Below are 10,062 nucleotides of genomic sequence, written 5' to 3' on the forward strand. Positions count from 1 at the left end.
TGTGCTTGGGGATATTTTTACCATGGTGCAGACCTTTCAAGGAAGATGAAAAAATCAAGAAATTGCAGGATGTTTGGCTCCCAAAAATCAATTATTCACTCTGCTCTACTGTGACTGTCATCCCCTATTGAGTAGGTGGGCCCCGGGCTTCCTCAGAATGCATTCGCAGAAGGTTATTGTACAAGAATTAGTTTAATAATACTAACATTTTAAAAACCTGCTTACTTTATCAGGTGGGAGCAGCCTACGTTAACAGTGTTAGCCTGTCAGCCACAGGATTTTATAGGTGAGTGAGTATTAAAGCTGGGGTAGTGCAGTAATACTTTTCCCTAGCCACATAGTCTATGTGCAGGAGCGTTCCATGATGATCATTGCGTGGATAATTACTCTCCTCTCAGGCCATGAAGCTGTTCTGCAGCTATTATGGCTGGTGAAGGCTGCAGTAGCCCTCTCAGCAGTTGCATGTCCTGGCCTATGTGGCAAGAGTCAGCTGAGGGATGCTTGTAGCAGCCCATCCATCAGCCACACCTCTACTCTCAAGCATGCTCCTGAGCTAGGGAAGATGAGTCATTAGTGGAGCACAGTTCTGAGACAAGTGTGGGGCCACATTCAGTTCTCATGTTCACGATTATAAACCTGAAGTAACTCTGTTGACTTCAGTGGAATTAGTTCAGATTTAAAGAGATGTAAGTGAATCTGACCCAGGGGTCTGCAAGGCAATTGGCTCACAGCTTTCTGCCTTCCCTAAAGATTAGAACAAGGCGGATTTTCACTGCCTTTTAGGTTTTCCATGCCCAGTGGAGAAGGGTTCACGATTTGCCCCTTAGGAAAACCTCTAAAGGGATCATTGTTGCTTTCAGAATGGTACTAGACGAAGCAGTCAATTAAATAAAGCCACATTCTGGCCTCCAGTGCATGAGCTGATCCCATTGTTTTCAATTTCATTTTCACATTTTAAAAACATGCTTTTTCTTTTTTATGCTGGTTCTTGTGTAGCTGTAAAATGAAACATTTCTCCCATCAATCAGCCTTACTGTCAGAGGCAAACTCACCCCCATCATTATAAAAGGCATAGGACTCATCACAAAACATTAAACTTGATATTGAGAATAGATCCTATGGGACTGAAATGTATGATATGAGCCAGTTTCCATTGCATCTTTGAAATGCATTTGTCTCCGAGCCAAGTGGCTTCCTTGGTGTTTAACAAAACACCAGTATTTACATAAACAGTCACAGCTGCATAACACAGGATTTGCTGTGAACTACTTCCAAAAAATGAATCGTTCCACAACTCAGTCTTATTCTCTGGCTCCATTTCACGTCAGCACAGAATTTAACTAGTTCTGGGACATGCACAAATGTATGCCTTGCATAAAGTATTTAATATTGGACTCTTAGGATTGGGATTGTATGTGGGCATTATAAATGTGTATGTTCCAGAGAAACAACTGATTGATAAAAATCCTTCACGGAGTCTTACTACATTTATGAAGTGCAGGAGAGCCTCGGATTTCTTTATTTTTTTTACTTTCTGCGTATCTAGTCTACACAGAGGGAAAAAATGGGTGAAGTATAAGAAAATAAAATCTTATGAAGACCAAAATGGGTCAGTGATAACTTATTTATTTTGGCTGTTCATGCAATCAGAAATGTTTTGTTTTCTTTCTGTTAAGAATTCCTGACCTTTGCTATGACTATGAGAAAAATGAAGGAAGTCCTTTCAATTATTTCTCTTATGGGGTTGCTTGCTCCGAGGTTGAGATAGACTGCCTGACAGGTGACCACAAGGTGAGTGGGGTAGATGATTAAAAAACCCTCTGTAGTTAAGGTGAAGAAAGCATTGTCTAGTGGTTAGATCAAAGACTGGGAGTTAGTCTATTTCCAGCTATGCCATTGACTCACTGTGACCCAGAGCAAATTTCTTAACTTTTCTGTTCCTCAATGTAACCATATGTAAAGCTGGTATAATATATTAATATTTATCTACCTCACAAGTGTATTACGAGCCTCGCAGAGCCATTTGAGGTTGTTAAATCAAAGGTGCCAGCACTTTGTAAGCCCAAAGCAGCAGTAAAAGATTAGAGAATTGAGTTACTCATTAAAAATAGGGCTGGGAAATTTTTATTAAAAAATGCTTGCCTGAACATGACATTGATTTAATTTATTGTGTTCAGATACAAAGCACTGATCATTGGCAACCTGGATAATGGGTCAAACAGATCTCTGAGAAAAACTGATTGCCTTCATTTGAGTTACCCCAGGGCTGAAATTGGTTTCAGGCTCAATATTAAGTTTAAAGACAACAATCAGCTTTGTTTAACATATGACCCATGGGGAGTGAGAAGTCCTTATATACCATACACATATATGTGTGAAAACAGAAACGCTGGCCAAAATGTGGATAGTATTGGATATATTAACTAAAAAATATAAAGTCACAGTGGCCCAATGATCAGTTATTTATTCTCTCTGCTTATTTATTCTTTACTTCCGGTAACTTTCAGAACGTTCGCACAGACGTAGTAATGGATGTTGGCACCAGCCTGAACCCAGCCATAGATATCGGACAGGTAAGTGTTACTGTCACCGATTCAACCTCATTTTGTTTGGTCAGGAAATTATGCTGCTATGAGCCATTTCTAGACAACCTCTCCTGTTCTTCTCTCTACGGGCCATATCTTTGCAAACATAGCACTGTAGGTTTAAACAGAGAAGCATATTGGACTGGCTGATGAGAGATAACCGACTGCCAAAATTGGAGAAGGAATAGACCCAGGGTTGTGGGGGGAAGGGAGAATATCCTCTTGTTTGGTATTGTTTTTTAAGACTCCTATGTGGCCTCAGTTATCACCACACTGATGTTTTTTTCTACACCTCAGCCCAAGTCAGGAATGAACTCAGAGAAAGCGAACATTCTGGATTTGGGGGGAAGAGAAGATTTGCACTGCTTTAAGATTGGATCCTTATCTGGCATGTTTTGTGTCTGCAATGTAGGATGGCTAATTTAAGCCCCAATCTTGCAGTTTTTACCCCAGTGTGTATCCAGTCAAAGTCAATGGGAGCGTTTTGTGTGAGTAAAGAGTACTTACATCAGTAAGGATTGCAGGATCAGTGCCCAAGGTGCTCAGATACCCAAGTGGTGCTGGGAGCTGTATTAAAACCTAGATTAATAGTTTAGCTTGTGAGCTCCCTGAGCAGGGACTGTGTTTTCCTCCGTCTTCTGTACAGTAACAAGCGACAGTAACACTTTTCAGTAACTAGCAGTAATGAGTAAGGCTACGATTTTATCACGGAGGTCATGGAAGTCATGGAATCTGTGACTTCTGAAGACATCCATGACATCAGCCCACAGGTGGCTGGGAGCTGCAGAGTCCTATCACTGCCCGGGGTGGCCAGGAGCTGCAGGGTATCCCCACCACCCAAGGCAGCGGGGGCCCCAAGCTCTGAGGTGGCGTGGGTATCCTGCAGCTCCCAGCTGCCAGTGCCGGCAGGGGACCCCTAGAGCTCCCAGGTGGTGGGGGACCCTGGAGCTCCTGGCCTCCACAGGTAGCAGGGGGCACCATGCAGCTCCTGGCTGTCGCGGGAGGCAGGGGCCCCTGTAGCTCCTTGCCGCCATGGGCACTGGAAGTTCCAAGCAGCTGTGGGTGAGGGGGACCCCGCAGCTCCCAGCCTCTGGTGGTGGGGGTACCTCTCAGCTCAGAACCGGGGGCGAGGGGGGAACCCTGGAGCACCAAGCCCCCATGGGTGGTGAGGGCTCCCAGAGCTCTCAGCCAGGCCCCCGCAGCTGCCTAGCGGCTCCTCATTTTGTGATGAATATTTTTAGTAAAAGTCAGGGACAGGTCACGGGCTTCCATGAATTTTTCTTTATTGCCCATGACCTGTCCGTGACTTTTACTAAAAATATCTGTGACAAAATCTTAGCTTTAGTAATGAGTTGGGGATTTTTCCTTATTCTGGAGGCTGAATGACTGGAAGTTTGCACACACTGCCCTACTGAATGCAATGGTATTCTCCCACGGAGAGTGGACTGGGATAGAGTGAAACTCCATTTATAATGAAGTTGGATGAAAGTCTCAAGTGATCCCCGTGCATCACCAGGTACAGGTTGTTATCCTGGTTAGAATGAAATTTCTACTTAGAGTGACGTCTGTCTGTGGAACAAAAATCCCAATGGGGAAAATCCTACTTACTGTCTCCACAGTCATGCTGGGCCTTGAATGCATAAGAAGGGGGCAGGATAACTGAAGCCTGCTCCAAGGAGCCTCCTTCTGTATTGCCACACAAGGAAGATTTGAGGGTAGAGCAGACTAGGGGACAGGTGATAGACGGCCAGGGGACATGGTTGATAGATCCATAAATATATGGAGCCTGTGGGAAGAAGGGAGTACAAGACATGCAGGGATTATTACACCCCTGCATCAAATCTCCATGTACTGGTGTTCAGGGTTGGCACAGAGTGGGACTTGCCCCTAAAAGACAGTTCTAGTGTTTCAACGAGCAGCTCTTTTTTTCTCCCTTCTTCTAACCTTTTCTTTGGAATGAGTTGTTGTGAATTTATGATTACTCATTTGCATTCAGAGCCTGTTCTTCTAGAGTATTTGCTATCTCCTCTCTCTAGTCTGTCTGGGTAAATTTTTCCACAAGCACCTAAGGGATTTAGAAGCCTAAGTCCCATTGACTTTCAATGAGACTTAGATGCTTGTGAAAAATTTGCCCTCTATTGACCCAATCTACTTTAGTTTATTCTATAGCTCCCATCATTATAGTGTCTAAGCAATGGCTGAGGGAATTTCACCCCTACCTGATTGCTACTGTGTGCAAACCGCCACAGAGATACCTAGAGACATGGGCAAATATGTACAAGTATCTCTGCTTGTGCTGATGATGCAGGAATATGCAGTGTGTAGCAAATGGGAGGTTTTATTTTGAAAAACATAAAATAAGTAAAATCATTTGTTCTCAAAGAAATCTTGTGTCACCTTCAGCTTCTAGGATGTCTTTGCACTAAATCTTTGAATTACCATTGGATTCACGAAAGGGTTAAATTTGGATGTAGGCCTGCAATAACAACTTCTATGAAGAAACCACTAGCTTGCTGTTTATGGGTGTTGATTTTTATTTACTGCATAAGAAACATGGTATCTTACATTTACTGCATATAGTATTTTTTATCCCAAAAGATTCCAAATCACTTTACACGTATCAATTTGTGATATAGAGGAATTGCTCCACCCACCACTGAAATGCAGCCACTTCTTGGGTGGGCACAGCCACAGTACCCAGCAAGTATAGGGCAGGGACAGAAGGAGAATACCATATCCAATTAAAAATGCAAGTGGAATGTTAGGACACAGAATGTAATTATCCATGTGTGGATTTGGCCAGGACAGTCCCATTTGGACTGATCATTGCCTTTTTGTGTGAAGGAGCCCAAAGAAGAACGTGACTTAGTCTTTCTTTCTTTTGTAGGTAGAGGGAGCATTTATCCAAGGCCTTGGGCTTTTTACCATGGAGGAGTTACGCTATTCCCCTGAAGGAGACTTGCATACCCGAGGGCCTGGAGCGTACAAGATCCCAGCGTTTGGAGACATCCCAACTGACTTCTGTGTCTCTCTTCTCCGGGATTGTCCCAACAGCAAAGCGATTTATTCATCTAAGGTATCCTCCTGGTATCCACATGCCCTCTACTAATCCTTATTTCCGTGGAAGCTGTACTTGATAACAGTGTTGTGCAAAGAGACCACATTTATAGTAATGAGGAGGTTAATGATGTATCTGGCTTTGAAGAGATCAGAGCATTTTGATTAGCTGTTCATTTTATAATCGGTTTGTTTGCATTCCTTCTACCAGTAATTGTTAATATGAATGATAATACCCCTATTAAAAGATTTAATGATGAAACGGCTAATACATTATCACCGCTGCCCTGTACCAGAGAGAATCTGAACTGCTCACCTGTGTCCTAGACCCTATACTGCTAACACTAATAAAGATTCGTCTTTAGCTCAAGTAGCCTGTGCTTTCGGCGCAGGTGTTCTGAGTTCTATTCGTCCTGTTGTTCTGAAAGCTCTGAGCAATTGTGGTACGCAGCATAGAAACCACTGCCAAGCTACAGATTTACAAAAGTGTTACTCCCACAGATTTGGTTATAATTCCATTATCTTTTTTCCCCATTGGTTGCAGAGTGCTGTTTTTCCTTTGGGGTTGCCAGGTCTCTCGCCATAAGGGGTTAATAATGTATTGTAAATGTTCTTCAGCTGTTGCCATTGCAGATCGTCTCTGTTCTCTTTAGCTGGTCATATTGTTAGGACTGAACAGTATCTAGCACAGGATCAAAGAGTGTCCAGTTTACTGTCAGTTCAAGGGGCACACAAAGAGACCCCAGAACATCATTATCTAAATATTTGTTTATACCTTGTCTGTCTCCCCACTCATCGCCTTCTCCCTGGCCCCATGGAAACGTGCTTGCAAATCAGTAAGGCTATTTTTTGTCTATTATTGTTAATCATGATCATGTACTCATGTTGTTAGTGGGAAAGGAGGTCGAGACCCTACAAAAGAAGGAAGTCAAGAGTAAGCTGAACAGCTAATGACCTCTGCTAGCTCCTCCTCTCCCTCCAATAGACCCACAATCCAGACTATGATGAGTCTGTTTGGGGTCAGTCTGATTCTCTCATGTGTTCTGTCTGTCCAGGCTGTGGGTGAGCCTCCCCTGTTCCTGTCTGCCTCTGTGTTTTATGCCATTAAAGATGCCATCTTCGCTGCAAGGGCAGAATCTGGCCTGACAGAGCCATTCAGACTAGACAGCCCTGCCACCCCGGAGAGGATCCGCAATGCCTGCGTCGACATGTTCACCAAATTGGTACAGTATTTAGGCTCCCTTGGCTTCATAATGTTCCATGATCCGATTCAACAACACTATCCCATCCCAGGTTGTAGATGAGTCATTGTGGGGCAGACCATGTGATCAGATTCGGACATTTAATAGAGAGAGCGGCTTTCTATTGTGTCCAACAGTTTGATGCTATTAAAAGAGAGATGCAAATCCAAACATCAGCCACTTATGGAGAGCTTCCATTACAAGAAGGGCCTCCATACAATGTGGTATTGTGCCTTCAGTATGTTAAATGGACATTATCCACCTAATTCAGGATACCCCTCACCCACAAAATAAAATTTCATGGCAGGGAACAGACATTGCAAAAGTTAGGATGGATGGAAACCTTGTCAATGAATGCAGGTTTTACCTCCTTAATTTATACATTTTTCTGCTGTGCTGTAAACCCAACCCCTACATCAGTGTTAGTGCAAGTAGAGCTCAGTATTGACCCTGGCTTTAAGCGGGAAGTGAAACTGACAAGGCTATCCTGAGAGCCAAGGTGGGTGAGGTAATACCTTTTATTGGGCCAGTTTCTGTTGGTGAGAGAGACAAGCTTTTGAGACACACACAGCTCTTCCTCAGCCCTATGTGGCTCGAAAGCTTGTTTCTCTCACCAGCAGAAGTTGGTCTAATAAAAGATATTCCCTCATTTACCTTGCTCTCCAATCTCCTGGGACCAACCCAGCTACAACTACACTGCACACCGTCCATACTGAGTGAAGTGTGAAAAATATATAGCATAAACAATGACAAATAAATTAGATTTTTAGAAATCTTTGAATTAAAAACTAAAAGTAATGATAACAACGTCGGTACAATTTTAAAGAGTGTGTGTGTGTGTGTATAATGTGTGTATATATACAATCTTTCATACCAGGGTTTGGATTTCCTATTAAGTAACAGCTCAGTATTGAGCACAAGATACAGTGGGTATTGAAGAATCTTGTATGCAGTGTAGTTGTGGCTGTGTGCGTCCCAGGATATTAGAGAGCCAACGTGGGTCAGGTAATATCTTTTATTGGACCGACTTAGTGAGTAACTGCTCTAATCATGGACTGAACAGAGACACTGGATTTATGGCTTATTACAACGATCAGTAACCCATTAACCCCTTTTTGTCCTATGATTGCAGAGGTGTTAACAGGCCACTCTACTTTGAATGGTCCCTTTTTACAGTGTGTGCTAACTACTTATGCTGAACTATCTTTTCCATCTTTCATTTTGCTGTGACACTGGGATTAACTTTCCCAGACCTGAAGAAGAGCTCTTGTTATTAGACCATATTGCATGTGATGAACCTGGAGAGTGGGGGAAAGGCTCCCATAAACTCTTCCTTCTATTTATCTACATTATATAGTTGAGAGGAAATTCTTACTGTGTACTGAAGAATCCTAAAGCAGCCACTTGGATTTCCTTCTCAAAAGAATACATTGCTGTTATTAAACAGAGAGAGTTTTCTCAGAGTAACAGAGCTTAGAACAGCATTCTAACAAACTTAGAAGCCAGCTCTCTGCACAGCTGTCTCTCCAATCTAATTAATAAAACAGGGCTCTGGCTAGAACAAATTGCAACACTGTCTCAACTTTAGCTTGCTCCCAGGCTCTACTAACCAATGCGAATAGGGCAACTCCCAGGGACTCCAGTTTACTATAATGCAAAGGCACAGATTAAATGATTCATTGGCATCTCCATGGTGCTCCTCACCCTTATTTCTGAGGGCCTCCCAAACTTGAATGCATCTAGCAAGTCTATCGTTAACATTGTTGGTCTCCATACTGGACTGGAGGAGTACCACTAAGGCCTGTCTTTGTGCTTTCTGTTTTGATGACCATCACTGAATATTATGACCTCTCCAGTCTTCCGATCATCTGTGGGCCTATCCTGAAGTCTTCCTACAGGCCCCGATCCTGCATCTGTCTCAGCTTGCATTGACCCTGCTTTCTTGAAATGCTCCATTACAGTCAGTAGGAGTGTGTGCAGGTGGACTCCTGCATCCCAGTGGAGCCCCGTTGACTGTAATGGGGCTCTGTGCAGGCATCTGTCCATGTGCAGACATTTGCAAGACTGGGGCATCGGTCATTACTCAGATATAAACCCCATTGTAGTTAAGGGCAAAGACTATGGGCCAAAGCCTTCTTGCCTTGCTCATGCCTTACTACTTGTCTTGTGAATGAGATGAGCAGCATCTAGCTCTGTGTAAGGATACTAGGATTATGCCCAGCATATTTGTCATCTGGCCTCTGAACCAGAACTGTTGCAGTTCTTTCATTGCTAGTTACATGTGGTACAGATCCTGTATTCTGTCTGATGGGGATTCTAAGCTTAGATATTTAACAGTACGAAGCCCACCTACCACAAATGGTAACAATCTGGTCAGTCTGCCTGCATTAAGAATTCAGTGTATGCCTCCAATTTGTTGCTGCCATCAGTTAATTTAACTTTTTGTGTTCATTTTTTACAGTGTCCACCTGCCAAATCAGGGACCTTTAAGCCATGGTCTGTGAGGGTATAAAAGGGAAGTTTAAGGAACAAAGTCTGTTCATGAAGCTGGTTTTACGCCATGGGACCAAAAAGAAAAACTCTGTAGCAGAAAACAAATCTGTATTCATGTGTCTCATCCATTGATTCATGAAGCTCTATAATCCAATTGTTGAATCATCAATTCCATGAGGAAAAGGTATTCATCGCAGGTTATTGCTGGGATGAAAATGTAAATGAAGAGTAAATTGATAGCTTTGCTGTCTGTGTAATTGAAAATCTTGCAAGGTTCATTTAAGTTTGCTGCAAGAATCAGAGAAATGATTACAACAAGCTTGTTTGTAAAAGCATTTATTTTTGTTAAGTATGATTATAAAACTCTGAGATGTGTTAAACTGGGGAGGACTTGGATGTGCTAAATCCAGTCAAAATGGCCTTTTTTCCTTTCTGCAAGTTGAAGTCGCTAACCAGAACTGGTGTAAGCAGATATTACTTTGTTGACTTAAATGGAGTGTTGCCCACTTATATCTGGTTGGAATTTGGCCTCTGTTTTATGACATTTAAATGGCTGCACTGATTGATTCGTAGATTCCAAAGCCAGAAAAGACCATTGTGATCATCTAATCTGACTTCCTGTATAACACAGGCCATAGAACTTTCCCAAAATGATTTCTAGAGCAGAGCTTTTAGAAAAACATCCA

The 10,062-nt window shown here is 42.7% G+C and overlaps 1 protein-coding gene across 1 annotated transcript in view; it reads left to right on the plus strand.

The window, feature by feature from the left end:
- Positions 1 to 9,855, plus strand: part of XDH (xanthine dehydrogenase) — a 74,630-nt gene extending 64,775 nt beyond the window's left edge. Inside the window, exons 32-37 of the mRNA XM_034764730.1 lie at positions 234 to 286; positions 1,677 to 1,791; positions 2,508 to 2,573; positions 5,473 to 5,661; positions 6,698 to 6,865; positions 9,345 to 9,855. Of these exons, the coding sequence (XP_034620621.1) occupies positions 234 to 286; positions 1,677 to 1,791; positions 2,508 to 2,573; positions 5,473 to 5,661; positions 6,698 to 6,865; positions 9,345 to 9,395 (642 nt within the window). The 3' untranslated portion in view covers positions 9,396 to 9,855. The remainder of the gene's footprint in view (positions 1 to 233; positions 287 to 1,676; positions 1,792 to 2,507; positions 2,574 to 5,472; positions 5,662 to 6,697; positions 6,866 to 9,344) is intronic.
- The last annotated feature ends 207 nt before the right edge of the window (positions 9,856 to 10,062 follow it).

Source organism: Trachemys scripta, chromosome 3 (genome assembly GCF_013100865.1).
Source record: "Trachemys scripta elegans isolate TJP31775 chromosome 3, CAS_Tse_1.0, whole genome shotgun sequence".
Lineage (NCBI taxonomy): Eukaryota > Metazoa > Chordata > Testudines > Emydidae > Trachemys > Trachemys scripta.